A 17,297-nucleotide genomic window follows, 5' to 3' on the forward strand; every position below is an offset into this window, starting at 1 on the left:
CCCCCACCCCCGAGCACCTTTGCTCCTCGCTAAAACTTGTTACTAAAAGATGAAAGCCAGTGGATCAGTCCTTGCCCACAACAAGTCATTTCCCGCCACCCCTCCTTTTTTTAATGGTATTTGTTAAGCACTTACTATGGGCCAGGTGCTGTACTAAGCACTGGGGTGCTAATCAGGTTGGACACAGTCCATCCCAGTATGGAGCTCACAGTCTTCATAACCATTTTACAGATGAGGTAACTGAAGCACAGAGATGTTAAATGACTTGCCCAAGGTCACACAGCAGACGTGGAGGTGGGACTAGAACCTAGGTCCTTCTGACTCTCAGGCACATGCTCTATCCACTAGGCCATGCTGCTGCCTTGCCATCCTCTTCCCGCCCAGCAATGTTTGAACCCCCTCTGCCCTCAGGGATTCACACCCAGCTCCCATTAACTCCAAAGAGGCTAGGCCTGCAGCTCCTGGAGCAGAAATTGGCTACTCGCCTTTTCCCATTACATCACCACACACTAATGCCATGACACCCATGTTGAAATCATTTTTTTAAAGATCTCGCTCTAGCCCCTCCTCTTTTCCCTCCCTCCTCTCCTTGAACTATGTAATATATACACGCTGGTTAGGTTTGCTTTTAAACAAAAACATCAAAGAAATCTTGGGGAACACCCCTCCCCCCCCATTTACCTCCCACCAATCCCAAGAAAGGATTTAGAGTGATTTAGTAATTCTCCCAGTTCAGCCCTGGCTTTGTTTGGCTTTGTGCGGACCAGAGGTGGCCGGCGATTCTTCCCAGCCCTCACACAAATGCTTCTTAGGCCTGGAGAGTAACAAGTCCTGTCATGCTGCGATTTGCTTTATTCTTTGCGTCCCATCAGGATCAGGCCGTTCCTAACTAGCTAGCCAGCTGTTTGCCAGCATTCTGTCACCAGCACGTTTGAGCTTTCCAAATCCCTCCCCAATCCAGGAATTCCGTGGGGAGCCCCCTCATGGTCCCCCTCTCTCCCACCCTTTAGTGTTTAATTAAGCTGTTCCTTTGCAGCCCTATTTTCTGCCAGGTAAGCACTTCTGGCCACCTGGAAAAGTTCGCTTTTCTCTCCTCAGGACCGCAGAACTCTCAGCAGCACACAGACAACGCGAAGCCAGTCTTTTTGCACCCTTCCAGTCACCCCCAACCAAAAGTGATCTCTCGAAACCCGGCTCCGTATTTAAGCGCTTTCTATCTGCCAGGCACTGTACTAAGCGCTGGGGTGCATACAAGCTGCCCAGGGAGGACACAGTCCCTGTCCCACATAGGGCCCCTAGTCTTAATCCCCATTTTACAAATGAGGTAACTGAGGCACGGATAAGTGAAGTGACTTGCCCAAGGTTACGCAGCAGACAAGTGGTGGATCCAGGATTAGAATCTAGGTCCTTCTGATTCCCAGGCCTGTGCTCTGTCCACTAGACCACACTGTTTCCCAAGCTGGCTTCTGCCTGGCAGCAAGCCTCCGGTTGTTATAAAAGTGGAAAATGATTTTTTGGGTTTCCTCCTTCCCGCAGCCCACTTTTCCTCCTGCATTCAGGCCTTCCCGATCTTTTGGGGCATCTAGCAAATTCATCCCAGAGTCTGAAAGAGTTTGCTGACCGTAGAGGAGAGGAGTCAGTCGGCCTGATGGAAGTGAACAAAACTCTTGCTCTTCCACGAGCTTTTAGGGTGTGATAGTAGCCGGTGGAGGCCAATGGTTTTGCGGCCTTAGAGGGAAGGGAGACAGGTGAGTGGTAGCTTTTGAGCATGTGGGAAAAATATGGGTTGTTCTGTGGAGGTTTAAGCATTGGAAATGCTACTGGAAGCTTGTGATGTCCTTTTCAATCAATCTATTAATCGCTCGTATTTATTGAGTGCTTACTGTGTACGGACTACTGTACTAAGCACTTGGGAAAGCACAATAGGGTAGATCTGGTAAGCACACCCCCTGTCTTCAAGGAGCTTACCATCTAATGGGGGAGGCAGACATTTAAATGAATTACAGGTGGGGGAAGCGGCAGAGGATAAGGATATGAGGCAAGAACCCCCACAGAACTTGCACCGCCAAGGGGGTCTCCTCCAAACTCTTCACTTTGAGTGTAGGGGGTGCAAGAGGGGGTAGAGAGTCTAGGGGGGATGGATATCAGGAGGGGACAGGCTAGGCCACCATCAGGGATCTTTCCAGCTGTAACTGGCACCACTCTGATCCTATCAGAGATCTGAACTGAGCGAGGCCGGGCCCCCAGGACCAAGGGCCATCCCTGGTGTTGACACCCATGGTCTCACGAATCCACTCTGTTGTTTCTTCCTCAGCTGTCAGAATGTCCACAGACGGCGGGTTTGGCGGAGCCGGCAGCAGTGATGCCCAGCAAAGCTTGCAGTCCTTCTGGCCCCGAGTCATGGAAGAAATCCGGAATCTGACAGTGGTAAGACCGAGTCGGGGGGGGGAGGCAGGGGGAGACGAACTGAGGAAAGAAGTAACATCTCGAAGGGGACTATCTAGAAGGCAGTAGTTGGTGTGAGGTTTTTCCTCAGTGTCACGCCTGCTTCCCAAAACAAAGCCCCATGAAAGAGGAAAGTCCCTCAGGCCTGGCTTTGAGGAGGAAAAATTAAAAGCCTTCGTTGCCCAAGTCAGGGAGGTGGCTGGATTCCCCAGAAGCAGAGGATCACATGGGAGCAGAGTTGCCTCGGTGGCCATCTTCCTGCAGGCCCATCTCTTGGGAAGGGCAATTCGGGGAGGAGCTAAGAGTCCGGTCTCCTTCAGACAGGGATTAAGGGCCCTGGAGCCCTCAGTGATCTTCCACCGATGGTCTCCATGACCCGGACAAATTTCTCCCCATTTGAAGCAATCTCTGGCTCTGAGAGTGACCCAGGGACTCAGGTAACTCAGGGTCCACCTGGTAGGATCTGTCGGCTGGGGCTACTAAGCCTATGGTCATGTATTACCATGCTATCCAGTGATGGGGGACAGTGGCAGGAGAGAGCCAGCCGGTGGGGAGGAGGTTGGGGGGAAGGACCTGGAAAGATCCACTAGAGGGGAACCTGGATTGTCACACATCTCCCTGGAGCTGTGCCCCATAATCAGTGAATGGTATTTATTGAGCTCTTCCCCTGTGCAGAGCACTGTACTAAGCACTTGGGAGAGTACAGTATCGAGAGTTGGTAGACATGTTCCGTGCCCACAATGAGCCCTCCTCTCCAACACTCTCTAGACTGACACTCTCTCTCTGTGTCTGCCTTCTGTCTCTGTTTCTACTCTCTCCTTCCCCCGGCCCTTCTGTTTCTCCTCCTGGTGGGGGTGGCGGGTGAGATGGTTTTAGATTGTTCAGACTCCTGACGCACACCCAGGAGCACCTAAAATCCAACCAACATCTTACTTGCATTGATGATTGTTGATGATTGAAATTAGGAAGCAGACTTGGTGATTTGCCCTGGCCCTTGCTTGACAAAAAAGCTGGGGTAGCCCTCTCTTCAGGCATGTCCCAAAGAAGAAGACTGAAGTAATGCATAATCAGTCAGTGGTATTTATTAAGCCCATATTGTGTGCAGAACACTGTATTAAGGGCTTGGGAGAATGCAGTAGAGTTGGTAGACATGATTCCTGTCCTCAGGGAGCTTAAAGTCTAGTGGGGGAGATAGACATTAAAATAAATTATAGGTAAGGGGCAATGGATAAAAATAGTTTCATGGGTGATCTCCCCATTTTTTATGGTATTTGTTAAGCACTTACTATGTGTCAAGCACTGTTCTAAGCACAGGGATAGATACAAGTTTACCAGGGTGGGCACAGTCTCCCATGGGGCACACAGCCTAAGTAGGAGGGAGTATGATTTAATCCCCATTTTACAGATGAAGGTAACTGAGGCACAGAGAGGTGCACAACAAGCAATTGGCAGAGCCAAGATTAGAACCCAGGTTCTCTGGCTCCCAGGCTCCAGCCCTGTCCACTGAGTCCTACACAATGCTTTTGATGCAGGAAACTTTATTTTATTAATTGCCAGCAGTATTGCTTAACATCCTAGAATCCAGTCCGTTGGGCCCTCCAGGGCCGCCTGTTTTCCGGCTTGGCACTTTTCTGCTGTACAGTGACATCTACCAAGCATTAGCCAACTTGTGAGTGTGATATTATTTGGATCGAATAAACTCCAGGAGTGTGGTCTTGGCCACTTAACTGTCTCCCTCCCAACCAGCGGAGTTTTGATTTGTCATTCTGTCAAGCGGGTTTGCTGACCCAGCAGATTCGGACAGCCTGTTAGGATTCAGGCATCGGGCCAGTCTATCTTTAGGTGGATGGGCTCTAACAGATGTTTTAAAAAAATACTTTTTTCTGAAGACCCAGACTTCTGTATATTTGGCAGCGGAGGAAAAAAGATATCCTTGAACATTCTTCTGAGGAAAATTGACCTGAATTTCCCTCTTCATCATCATCCACTGCACTTATTGTGTGCAGAGCACTGTACTAAGCACTTGGGAGCATACAGTAGATTTAACAGATGTGTTCTCTGCCCTCAAAGAGCTTGCAGTCTAACATGAGAGACAAGTGGTCATAAATTTTACCTGTCTTGTCCCATGCCCCTTGACCACATAAAATGTAGCAATTTAAAGTCTTGGCTTTCTCCTCAAAATTGGTCCCCATCACCAAGCAGAGCTTTTAGAAAACAGTCAGAACTTATGTCAATAGTGCATAATCATGTGGTTTGGGGTCTTTGTGCACTTTTGCACCTCCCGCCCCCCGCCAAAAAAAACCTTCACAACATCATTTCTAAACCAAACTTCTTTAGATCTATCAAAGGCGTTTGGGCTCACAAATCAACATTTCTTTCAGACATTCAAAAAATGAAGTGATTCGGAACTGCCCAAGCAGAGATGAAGCTTATGAAAATGCCCCAAAAGTGTTAGAGACCAGAAAACTCCAAAAACCTAGAATTTAATTTTTCTTTGCACACCCCCCGACCTGGAGAAAAACTAGGGTTGAAGTGCAGTGGCCAGGCCTGTTCCCCAAGGCAGGCAATTACCTGTCATGGAAGTCAAGTGATTTGATCTCTAATTGGTGTTAAGCTTATCCTACAACTAAGCAGCAGTGGCCACCAGCAAATGCCTATAAAACTACCGCTCTTTACTTGGGGTGGGTGGAGAAGCTTAGAATAGGAGGTAAACTCATTGGGGGCAGGCAATATGTCTGTTTAATAATAATAATATAATATAATGATGGCATGAACTAAGCGCTTACTATGTGCAAAGCACTGTTCTAAGCACTGGGGAGTTTAAAAGGTGACCAGGTTGTCCCACGTGGGGCTCACAGTCTTAATCCACATTTTACAGATGAGGTAACTGAGGCACAGAGAAGTTAAGTGACTTGCCCAAAGTCACACAACTGACAAGTGGCGGAGCCGGGATTTGAACCGATGGCCTCTGACTCCAAAACCCGTGCTCTTTCCACTGAGCCACGCTGCTTCCCCTGTTTATTGTTATATTGTTCTCTCCCAAGCTCTTAGTACAGTGCCCTGCACACAGGAAGTGCTCAATAAATACAATTGAATGAATGAATGAGGAACACAATATACTCTAGCACCTGTAAAAAATCAATGTACATTTGGCATGGCTTAGGAAGCCAGCCCTCCTCCGTGAGAGGATTATCCGTTTGATCCCAGCATCAGATTTTAAATTACCAACAGCTGACCACTTGCCCCCAGTCCACTGTAGCCAACAAGAGCAGGGTCACCTCCCACCAGCATGTGGTCCCTGGTTCAGCCAGGGACCTTCCACGTTTTTGTGTTCTCCCCGACGCCTCTGCTCCGTCCATTCGTGCCAAAACAGCCGACCGGAGTGTGCCTGTTATCCCAAAGCTACAGGTCATCGTGGCCATACGTGGAGCCCTCCAGTTATGTTGGTTTCTCCCAGAGCTGGTGCAGCCTGTTCTACAAAACATAGGAGTGATTATTAATTGATGAAAACGCCCCCAAACCATCTCCCCTCAGTGAAGTAGCCAGAACCAGACTTTCGGTGCCTCTGCCTCTCTGGGGTTAGCCGGCGGTCTCGTAGAAAACGTTGCTACCTAATTTGGGAAAGGAAAAGATGAAGAATTGATGTTTAAAGTTCGCTCAGCTGGACGGTAGCCAGGCAGCACGCTGGGTTTGCCCTTGGTCCAAAATTCCCCCACAAGACATGCAGAAGTCAAGCGGCGGAGGCGCTCATTTCTATTTTTCTCCAGGACTTGTGGAGGGGAGAGTCTGCAGTGTTATAAGAAACGAGTCACTTGTCTTTCACCAACACCGAGCTGTGATTTCCCAGCGGCTCAGAGGAAGTGCTTCCTGCCGCCCCCCGCCCCAGTTAATGACACTGGGTTCAAAACAATAGCCACTGTCCCATGAGACAAAAAATGAGAATTCCAGAGTCAGCGCCCCACAACCTAGGGAGTCATTGTGTGGGCACCTCACCCCCAGGACAATCATCCTGATTTCCCCTGGGGTCTGTGAGGGTCAGCTTCCAGTACCGCCCCCAACCACGACCCTCACTGTGGCAATGGTCGTGTTCTAGAATCGCCTCCATCAGGCTCGTGCACAAATGTCTTTCTCTTGAGCACCAAAACCTTTTACCTCAAGTGATTGAGCAGCCCAGGTCAGTAAAGAGAGCCGCTTTCTTCCCCAACCCCCTCCCACTGCCCCTAGCCCCAATCTAGAGCAGAGATTCCTCTTTTCCGCCTCACTTTTTGAGCAAAAGTCAGGGACCAGGCCTCACAGTGTTCTCCGAAAGTCAACGCTGACTCCCACTGTCAGACCCGCCTCCAGGAAGCAAGAGGCAAAGCTGCGCCAGAGGATCTATGAGCCAAGTGGCAGTGCATTTGGAAGCTTCCCCCAACCCTCAAGCTCTGTGACTGGGAGGGGACAGAGCCCGGAAATGGCCTGGGCTGGGAGCACTGACTTCCCAAGCCGCCCACCGATGAGTTGGGCCGTCTGCTGCCAAAGTAGCCACTCAGCCCCAAACTCCGGGGGTGGCTGCCTAGTGAAGCGTCCTTGGTATTTGAATCAGACTCTCCTTGGGAACTTAGGCTTTCCCAGGGCTGGGGCTACCTCCAGGAGAGAGCAAAGAAATGCTCCCTAGATGGACTTTTTTTATTCCCTCCTCCCCCCCAACCCATCTCCAGTGAGACCCTGTCTCAGTCTAGTGGGCCCCTGAGACATGTAGACAGTTTAGGAACTTTGGGCGGGTTCACCAAAGGCTAATTCTACTGCAATTCCTGGTTTCCTTTGCTCCTTCCTCCTCCCCGCTTCCCCTACCGAGAAAAGCTAAGGCCGTCGAAATCTCCCGGCCGGCCTGCCCGGGTGTTTATGCCTCTCCCGTTGGTCATTGCAGAAAGACTTCCGTGTGCAGGAGCTCCCACTGGCCCGTATTAAGAAGATCATGAAACTGGATGAAGACGTGAAGGTAAAATTGAGATTTGGTTTCCAACAGGACCCCGGGGAACCCGAAATGACAGCCCCCTAAAACCTTACCAGTGGGTATCACTCCTCCCTTCTCCCCAGAGCCCGAGGTGGAATCAACCCAACAAACTGGTTCAGAAATGAAGGTGTCCCTTGAGCTGAAATGAGTGATTATGATTGCATTTGGGGGTGGGGAGTGCCCTGCTCCTCCCCGGTGAGTGAGGGATAGTGTCTCTTTTCCTGGAGGCCCTAAAGAGCCGCTGATGATCGGAAAACAGCTGAGACCCGCCAGGCCCTGAGAGGCTGGAGTCTGGACAGTTCTAGGTAGTCAGGAAGACGCTGGCTAACCATTTCTGTAGCTCCAGCAGCTTGCTGGGGCTTGAGCTCGTCCCCAAAGTCTTCGACACTTCAGATTGCGCAGCCAAAGACCCCCTCTCTCAGTGCTTGGGTCTCAAGCCCTGGCGAGGAGGGAGTTAGGAAACTTGGTCCTCTGTGTCCCCCACGGTTCTCACTCCAGTAGGATGGATCTTCTTGTAGGGGGAAGAGTCTTTCGCTGCTTTCTTTCCCTACCCCCAGTCAATCAGTGGTGTTTATTGAGTGCTTACTACATGCAGAGCACTGTACTAAGCACTTGGGAGGGTACAATAAAATAAGCTCATTATGGGCAGGGAACATTTCTGCTAATTGTACAGCACAATTAGCAGACATGCTCCTGCCCATAATGACCTTACGGTCTAAGGGGGACGACAGGCATTAATGAATAAGTAATTTGTAGTAATAATTTAAAGGTATGTGGAGTTGGGGAGTGGGGCGAATACCAAATGGGTGGAACCCCCACCCCACCTCTGGCGGTCTTCTGCCCCCAAACTGCTGTTGGGAAGGATAGTGGGGCTCCTTTAAGGCCCGGGCCCCCAGCCCGGATGGTCTCAGAGCCACTCCGTCTGTAGCCCGGTCCAGTCTGATCCAGCCCGATCCAGCATGAGGGACAGGGGCTGCTTGGGGTGGAATTTAGTTGAGAGTTGATGGGGGCCTGCCCTGGCCAGCGGCAGTTGAGGGCAATGCCTGGTTTCTGTTGCAGATGATCAGTGCCGAAGCCCCTGTCCTGTTTGCCAAGGCTGCCCAGATTTTCATCACAGAGCTGACCTTGCGGGCGTGGATACACACAGAAGACAACAAGCGCAGAACGCTCCAGGTACCTGGGGTTTGATGGGGGCGGCCAGTGGCGAGGGCATGGAAATGCTGGGGAACCAGAGGGGGGCTCACTTCCCCTTCCTGGGGTCTTGTAAGGGTGCGGGACACGTTAGCTAGGGCTAGAAATGTTCTGATATGTCATGCAGACGGATGGTAACTGGCTTCCCCGTCTCCCTACCATTCCTCTCTGGCCATGGATCATTGTAATGTCCTCAGGCTCTTGAAGAGACATAATTGTCATTCCGCTGGCCCCCGTGACTTAGAGGCTCCAATTCCCACAGGGTTCCTGGACCCGCTCCCTCCAGTTACTGAGAACCAAAACGCAAAAGCTTGTCCTTCCATTTATGTGATCCCAGGAAGGAGGCAGTGCTGGGTTGGAGCCTAGCGTCTCCATAGTGAAGCCAGGACCGACACCCCCCCGGAGGGGAGGCCGGTGGAAACCCAGCAGCCTTTCAGTCCCAGACCCGATGGAGCATGCCGTCACCCGAGGGTCTCAGACTTCTCGGACCTGTCCCACCTCACCCTGCCCTTCTGTTTTTTTTTTTTTCATTCAGAAAAACAGTGTGGTCTAGTGGATAGAGCACAGTCCTGGGAGTGAGTCAGAGGGACCTGGGTTCTAATCCCAGCTCCACTACTTGTGACCTTGGGCAAGCCACTTAACTCCCGTGCCTCAGTTACCTCATCTGTAAAATGGGGATTGGAACTGTGAATCCTATTTTGGACAGGGACTGTGTCCATCCTAATTAGTGTGTATCTACCCCAGTGCTTAATCAGTGCCTGGCACATAGTAGGAGCTTAACACCATAAAAAAGTAAAGCAGCTTTTGCATTGTTTAATGGCCAAATCCCCATCCCCTCTGTGATGGTCGTCCAGCTCTGGTGTGATGAGGACCAGTCCTAGCACCCTTCATGCTTACGGGAGAGCATCCAGAGCCGAAGTCCTGCCCTGTCCTGCCGTTTTGTTTTCTCTCCTGTAGTTTGTTGTTGTTGTTTTTGCCCCTGTTTCCTCCTGCCTGGGTGAGCGGTTTTTATATGAGCAGTTGACGTCATGGAGAATTTGAGAACCTCCCCCACCCCCCGGCCCTTTTCTCTCACCTTCATGAGCTCTGTCAGAGTCCAGTCATGGCCAGCCTCAGGTTTGGGGAGCGGCTGTGTAATATTCAAGCCAACAGCTATCTTATCAAGAGCACAGTTGGCAGGATCGTTGGGCTGGAGTTTTGCATTTCAGTGGCCTGGGGCCATTACGGCATCAACGGAAGGAAGAAACGGAAATTTTCCATCCACCTGCTGTTTTGTCCAAAGAACCAGCATGCATAATGCCGTGAAGTTTGGGATCATCTGAGGTTTTGACCCTGTTTTCATGTCACTGCCCGGAGACAGGCAGCTTCGCGCTTGGTGAAAGCCAAATTACCGGGCCCTCTCTCACACCCTCAAGTAGAACCACCCCGAGCTCCAAGTGCTCACTGGACCTCTCGGGTCATGGCCTCATTTCAGGAAGATCTAATAATTGTAGTATTTCTTCAGCGCCTACTGTGGGCCAAGTACCAGGATAGATAGACTTTCATGACGCCACACAGCAGATGAGAGACGACTGGGATTAAAACCCAGGTCTCCAAGCTATCAAGGTTTAAGGCAGAGCATTGAGGAAAGACTTGGTCTGGGAGGTGGCGATGAGCCCAGCCTCTGCCTGCAAGCAGCAGGATTGCCCCCTATGGGATTTAAGGCAGTCCCTCAAGGAGACCTAGATCGATCTATCAGTGATATTTATTGAGCGCTTACTATGTTCACTGGGTGGTGATTTGGGCCCTTTGAAGGACAGTGGAGAGCTAGAAACAAAGGAACCAGCCCGCTTCCATATTGCTGGTTTTGCCTCCGGTTTCAGTCTCTGGCAGTTGAGAAGCCAATTCCTGACATAGTTAACGTCTGTTAACCGGCCTGAACTGTCGTCGCCTCCTGTACTGTTTCCAACAGCGGCTGCGCCCTCCAGTCTCCTCCACATTGCTTGGGGGTCAGGCCTCCCTCTTTATGTGAGGTTGCCCCGTCAGACCATTCGGCAGCTCTCTGGGCGAATGCCAGTGGATGCACCAGGCGGATGCCAGCATCCCATCAGTGTCTCTCATCAAACACATAGGGGCTTGGGGACTCTTGCCCCCAGCCTGAATGCCCTTCTGGTTTCCATTTCAGCGGAATGACATCGCTATGGCAATCACCAAATTTGACCAGTTCGATTTCCTCATCGACATCGTTCCCCGGGATGAACTCAAACCCCCGAAGCGCCAGGTGAGTTGGGTGGGTGCTGCCAGTGCCCGTGAGCAGAGAGTGCCATCACTAGTACCCCTGCACCATCGTTGGAGAAGCAGGGTGGTTTATGGACAGGGCACGGGCTTGGAGGTCAGAAGGACCTGGGTTCTAATACTGGCTCTGCCACTTTTCTGGGCCTCAGTTACCTCATCTGTAAAATGGGGTTTAAAGAGTGTGAGCCCCATGTGGGACAAGGAACTGTGTCCAACCTGATTAACCCCAGTGCTTGGAATGGTGCTTGGCATGTAGTAAGTGCTTAACATGTACCATAATTATTATTACTCTTATTAGGCTCACCTTCTCTTCCAGCCCCAGCCTACTAAATGTTCTTCTCCCTCCTCTTTCCCTAAACCAGCTCCAGCCCCACTGGCCCCTGTTATGCCGGAGATTAGTAAGAGACAGAGGAGGGAAGGGGTGGGATACACATTTTCCCAGGAAGCTTGTGACCAGTCCTGGCTCAGAGTTAGAGGGAGCACAGATGGGGGATTGCTCAGGGGCAGGAAAGGTGAATTGGTGGAACGGTCCTTCTGAAACCCCAGCAAACCGTCAGTCAGGTGGTGGTATTCCTTGAGCGCTTATGGAGTGCAGAGCAGTGTACCAAGTGCCTGAGAAAATACAACACAAATGGAGTTGGTAAACTTGACCCTTGCCCACAGGGAACTGGCACTTAATCGCTGTTTTGTTCACATTATCAGATGGGGAAGAGAGGGAATTGTCCCCTGGCGACCCTCACCCTGGCTTCTTCAGGTCAAAGGTCTAGTGTTTTTTACTCAGCCAGGGCTGCAGGCGCTAGGCTCTCTGCCCAACAGTTGAGCTGTTTGTGGGCGGGGCTATTTCCAACGCGAGCTCCACATTCCTAGGAACTGATTGCAGGGTGACCGTTGCTAGCTTCAGAGTTGTGGAGCAGTCATAGTAATTACTCTTGTGGCCATATTTATTAGACACATACTGGTGCACCAAACACTCGTAGGTATGAGCCCAATCTGAATGGACCTAGCCCCCACCTCACACGAGGTTCATAATCTAAGAGGAAGGGAGGCAGAAATCTAATCTAATCCCCATTGTCCAGTTGAAGAAACTGAGGGCCAAGAGAAATATGTGACTCCCCTAAGGTCACACAGCCGGGGAATGGAAACCAGGTCTCATGACTCTCAGCCCCATGCTCTGTGCACTGGGCCACACTGCCTCTCAAGGTAGAGTAACCAGGAACAAGAGCCAAACAGACCCCTAAAGGGATGGCATTAGGGATCCAGGTAGTACCTTCCTACCACCGTGCACCACTCCCACCTTTTCAACTGCCTCATGGCCCGTCACATCACAACCCCTGTCCTCGGCTCTTCCCCCTCTGGGAGGCTCCAGGAAAAACAGGCAGCCGAACACATGGTGTGGCAGGTGGCGGCACCCCCATCCGCCTCGCCTGCTTCCTAAACAACACGGTACCTGACACTGGATGTTGGGGGAATGCAGCTCCAGTGAGTCGGTGGGTTGTGCTGGCACCTGTGAGTTCAGTTGGACTTTGCCAGTTTTGTCCTGCAACTTCAAGATACCGATCCCTCCCCACCCCTCCCCCACGTTGCTTGTACTTAGGACATTTATTAAACATGAGTGGCCAGGCAGCATGTTAAGTACTGGGGAGGATACAGATCACCAGGTTGGACCCAATCCCTGTGCCGCTCAGGGTGTGAGGCTGGGGGAACGAATGTCTTATCCCCATTTTAGAGGAGAAGAAACCAAGACCCAGAGAGTCTTACTGACTTGTCCAAGGTTGGCAGATAAGGAGAATTGATTGTAGAAGGTGAGCACAGGGGCCTCGTTTTGGTACTCTTGGAGTGGACAGTGTGTTGTTAGCGAGCCCAGAGATGGGCGGCTGGAGAGGGCCCCTCCTGCCATCTCCACCACTTTCGCTCGGGAGCCAGCGAGACGGAGCGAAGCTTGTTCCCCAGGGACCAAGTGCCTTACCCCGTGCATCCTTGACAGTCTTTGCCACTGTAAACATCCTTGACTGGAAGCTGGAAGGTGCCGAAGGAGCTTTCAGTCGGATGTTTACAGCGGCAGGCTGCCACATTCGGCCCGACCCACCAGCCTGCGCCAAAATGCCCCCAGCTTGTGCAGGGAGAGGCCCAGAATGCCAGAACTTCCTCCCCTTCGGGTCCCCACTGGCTGCAGCCGGGTTAGTTTGCCTGCTTCTGAGTGAACCGAGCCCTGAGTCCATCTTTTTTTGCTAGGTTTTTCATCCCTTTACCTGGAGGCCACTGGGATGGGGCATCGTATGTCCACTACTCCCTGCCCTCCAACCCCCCCCAAAAAAATGGCCCCATTTGGGACTCTCTGTCCAGCCCAGTGCCAGCTCTAGGGAGACTCTGGATGGCCTCTTTAAGAATGCCCTGAGTCCCGGTATCTCCTTGGCATCGGCCCACTCTTACAAGGGTACTGTGGACCTTCTCTGACCCTTGTGGGACCACTGCCACCACACTTCTGAGGGCGCAAAACACACACTCACTCTCTCTCCCCCGCCCCTTGGCTTGGGAGGGACGTGGCAGCATGTACTCCTGCTCTGGCGGCAGGGATGGCCTTTGGGGGTTAATGTCGATTTCTCAATCTCTCATCCCTCTGGCCGACCTCGGCCCTCAAGCCAGGGCCAGGGAGCAAACCCTAGCGACAAAGAGGCTGTGGAGTCACTTGTCGGGCTTCACTCCTGCCGGAGTCCTCCTGTCATTTCCCCGGGCGGGGCGTTCTTCTAAGTGAGCTTCCCAGCTTCCCTCAGAAATTGGGTCAAACGTCTCTCCTCCCCACCTGGTGCTTCAAAATCCTGTAGCAGGTAGAGGCCATCACTGCCCTCTCACCCACGCCTCCGTATCACTGAGTCTCTTTCAGCCATCAGGAACCAAAGCAGGATTGGGAAAGGGTTGGCAGTTCCCATCCCCGACCCAGTGGTTTACTGGGAGCAGCCATCTCTCCAGCCCATCCGCTCCCGGAAGCCTCCCCTCGGAGCTGTGCCTCCACTCCTTGGTCCACGGCCCACTGCCCTGCAGGTTCACGTGCCCAGGCGGGATCACTGTGTGGCAAAGTAAACTAATTGAGATTTCCCAGCTGCCTCAGAAAAGCTCCGGGGTCCCGCCTTGCCGACGCAGGAAGAGTGAGTCCCCCAACCTTGGGCGCCGGCTCCAGGGAGGCGCTCACTGGGTCTCGTTTTGGGGTGCAGGCTAGCTTGTTTTTTAGAGAAGGACCAGAGCTGCTTCTCTGCCAGCTGGATCACCTCTGGCCCTGGGCCCCGCCTCACAGAGAGCCATTCCCAGGTCTTCCAAGTGGCCGGTCCTCTCATCTCAAGCGAGCACATAGGACCCTCCTTGCTACTGTAGCTTGCAGTGCCACCCCCATCCTCCCAGAAGCAGTGTGCCAGAAGTGTCCAGCATGGGCCGAGCTTAGGTGGCTGCCGATCTGAGCGTGGGCGTTTGCCAGCCTCAGCCAAGTTTGCCACTCTGAGATTTGAGTTTTATTCTCTGCTTTACAGCTTACCCCAGCCGGGCATGCAGTTGAACGGGGAGGAGGACGGGTTGGGGGCGGGTTAGGCCACTCCTCTCACACCTCAAAGGAGCTATTTCTTTCATGTTTTCAGAGACGTCATTTTTTTCTCCCCCCCTGCTGCCCCCATTAAGTCCAAAATCCAGAAAGTGAATTTATTAGACTACAGAATTCAGCATGGAGCCGTGATTGGGTAGGGTTTCTTCTTTGGCTTCTGTTGGGTTTGGTCATCCCCGCGGGGACTCTCATTGAGCTCTAAAGGGAGGTCCCAGGGGACAAAGCCCCATCGCCGGCCTCCCTGCTGCCCTGCTCCATGTGGCTCCGGGGAGCCCAGCAATTCCTGATCCATTGAGGACCCGTGCCGTGGGGGGTGTAAACATCCTACACTCTCAGCTGTCAAGTCAAGGAGGCTGGGAGAGGGTTGTTTACTCCTTCCGCCATGGAGAACTTCAGCCAAGTCCAACGGAAGGGACTCTGCCACGTCCACCGCCCCCCCCCCACCTCCACCCACCCCCTCCACCCCGAGCCCAGTGGTTTTCTGAAAGTGTCTTTCCCCACCTCTCCCCAAGGTCTGGATAACCACTCATCAGCCCACTCTCCAGGGCCCCGAGTCACTCTCTAACCAGCTAGGAAACGTGCCACCACACCCTTTCAGGTTGGAAGCCACAGTGGCCTATAGGGTCAGTTCTGTGGACTTGGAAAGATGTGGAGGAGTAGCCTCCCTTCCCACCCTCCACTCCCACCTATGAGCCAGACAGTGACAACAGTTGACTTACTCCCACGGTCATTTCCCATCCCGATTCCAGCATCGGGTCATTGGGAAAGAAATGGGTTTTCCTTCTTCCTCTCTGGCTTTGGCTGCCGTTGGCAGCCCCCCAGGGCCCAGCACTGGGGGATAAGGAGGCAGCTCCGCTGACACGATGCTTCGTTAGCATCTTCCCAGCGCTCCGGCAATTAGTGCCGGGCTCCAGTAACCGGCTGTGACGGAGCTTCCTGCCAAGCCCTGATGTTGCACGGGTTTTCGCTGCAGTAATTATTTGCCTGTTTGCAACTCATCACGAACCAGGGGGTGGCCCTGGGGCTGCAGAACTTTGGGGGCCGGTTTTCCGGCGCCTCTGGAAATCTGTTTTGTTTGGCTGGCCGTAGCACAACTGAACTCCGCACATGCCACTTTCTCCTTGGCTTCAGATGTGGAGAGCTCAGCGCTCGGTGGGAGCGGGAGGCGGGGTTGAGGGGAGTGGAAATTCACCGTCGCCACAGCTGAGAAGTTGGTCCTTTCCTTCTTCTCCCACCCGCCCGGCAGGAAGAAGTACGCCAGGCCGTGACTCCGGCCGAGCCCGTCCAGTACTACTTCACCCTGGCCCAACAGCCTACCGCGGTCCAGGTCCAGGGGCAGCAGCCGGGGCAGCAGACCACGACTTCCACCACCACCACCACCATCCAGCCCGGACAGATCATCATCGCCCAGCCCCAGCAGGGACAGGTGAGCCCGGAGGGCTTTGTGGAAGAGGCAGAGGCGGTGTCCCTGGCCTCCGTGCTTGGCATGGGGAACCCAAAGGTCCTCCCAGCCTTCTACAAACTGATGGGGTCTGCTCGGGATCACTCAGGCGCTCAATCAGTGGTATTTATTGAGCACCTACTGGGTGCAGAGCACTGTATTTAAGCGCTTGGGAGAGTGTAGTACAGTAGAAATGGGGGGGACCCAATTCCTGCCCTTAGGGAGTTTGCAATCAATCTGCTCTGCCAGAGCAATGAACTACATGCTTGGAAGAATTTCAGTCATTACCACACATGACCCTAGCCTCAAGGAGCTTACAGTCTGCTGGATGTAGAGCCCTGTACTGAATGCTTGGGAGAGAACAATCCAATGGAGTTGGCAGATCCAATCCCTGCTTTCAAGGAATTTCCATTCTAGGGAGCCTCTAGTTCAGAAATCCTTTAGCGGAGGTAGGGAGATGTTCTTTATCTCAGAAACCTTCCCGACAAACACAGGTGCCAGTTGAGAGGGTCGATACCCCAGCAGGGGCTCAGTGCCCACTCCGGACCTTCTTTTACTGAGAGGTCCAGGAAGGTTTCCGATTGGCTCCTCGGACCTCCCCAGCACTGGTGATCACCCAAACCACTGTTCCCTAAAGGAGTCAGAAACACTTGGAAACCACTCCCAGGAAAGTTACTCTGGTGGTCTGCTAGTATCCTTTCTCCCCAACAGCATCAGCTGGTACCTGACCAGCTCGGTCTCCTTGTTTTCATTGAGAACCCTGGCGATGTTCAGCTTTCAGGAGGGAGGCGGGGGTCTCAGGGGCTCAGGGCCCCTGCTGAAGGTCACTCTTTGGAGCCCCATTCCTCATTTCTCTCTCTCTGCCTGCTGCAGCCCAGTAGCCTAGTAAGAGGGGCAGAGGGCTAGCCCTTCCAGACGGTCGCAGGCCCAGGCAGATGCTATGCCCATCACATGCTTCGTTTGGAAACCCCAAGGAGATTGAATCCCAAAACGGTAGAGGCAAGATTCAGCAGGAAAGCATTCTGTTTCCAGAGCCATCAGACAGTTTTGCCCCATGAAGGGAGGAAGTGGTCTCGGGAAACATGCCCGCCTCAGCTCACCTCATTGGTCCCATTCCCTGTGCCATCTGCCTCAGGGAAATGAAAAGAAAGGGGAATCTGGACTCCGTTTCCCTCAGGGTGGAGAGTAAGCATTTCCATCTTGTGTTGAGATTGGACACAGGGATTTTAGGGGCCCTGGACTCGGGGCTTCAAGGAGCCAGGAAGTCTCCGGATTGGGTCTTTATCACCCTGACGGGGAGCTCTGTAGTCTTGGCAGGGAGATGGGACAGGTGGGTCTGGGATCCGTGGGGGCACCCCTGCTCC

General features: G+C 52.7%; 1 protein-coding gene across 3 annotated transcripts in view; it reads left to right on the top strand.

Moving 5' to 3' along the window:
- The window catches only part of NFYC (nuclear transcription factor Y subunit gamma), a 73,039-nt gene that overhangs the window by 49,641 nt on the left and 6,101 nt on the right, over nucleotides 1-17,297 (top strand). For all 3 annotated transcript variants that reach the window (XM_038757740.1, XM_038757739.1, XM_038757738.1), the window contains exons 2-6: nucleotides 2,315-2,427; nucleotides 7,355-7,426; nucleotides 8,501-8,614; nucleotides 10,797-10,892; nucleotides 15,739-15,918. In XM_038757740.1, coding sequence (XP_038613668.1) covers nucleotides 2,323-2,427; nucleotides 7,355-7,426; nucleotides 8,501-8,614; nucleotides 10,797-10,892; nucleotides 15,739-15,918 — 567 coding nt within the window. In that variant the 5' untranslated portion in view covers nucleotides 2,315-2,322. The remainder of the gene's footprint in view (nucleotides 1-2,314; nucleotides 2,428-7,354; nucleotides 7,427-8,500; nucleotides 8,615-10,796; nucleotides 10,893-15,738; nucleotides 15,919-17,297) is intronic.

This window comes from Tachyglossus aculeatus, chromosome 16, assembly GCF_015852505.1.
Source record: "Tachyglossus aculeatus isolate mTacAcu1 chromosome 16, mTacAcu1.pri, whole genome shotgun sequence".
In the NCBI taxonomy this organism is placed as follows: Eukaryota; Metazoa; Chordata; class Mammalia; order Monotremata; family Tachyglossidae; genus Tachyglossus; species Tachyglossus aculeatus.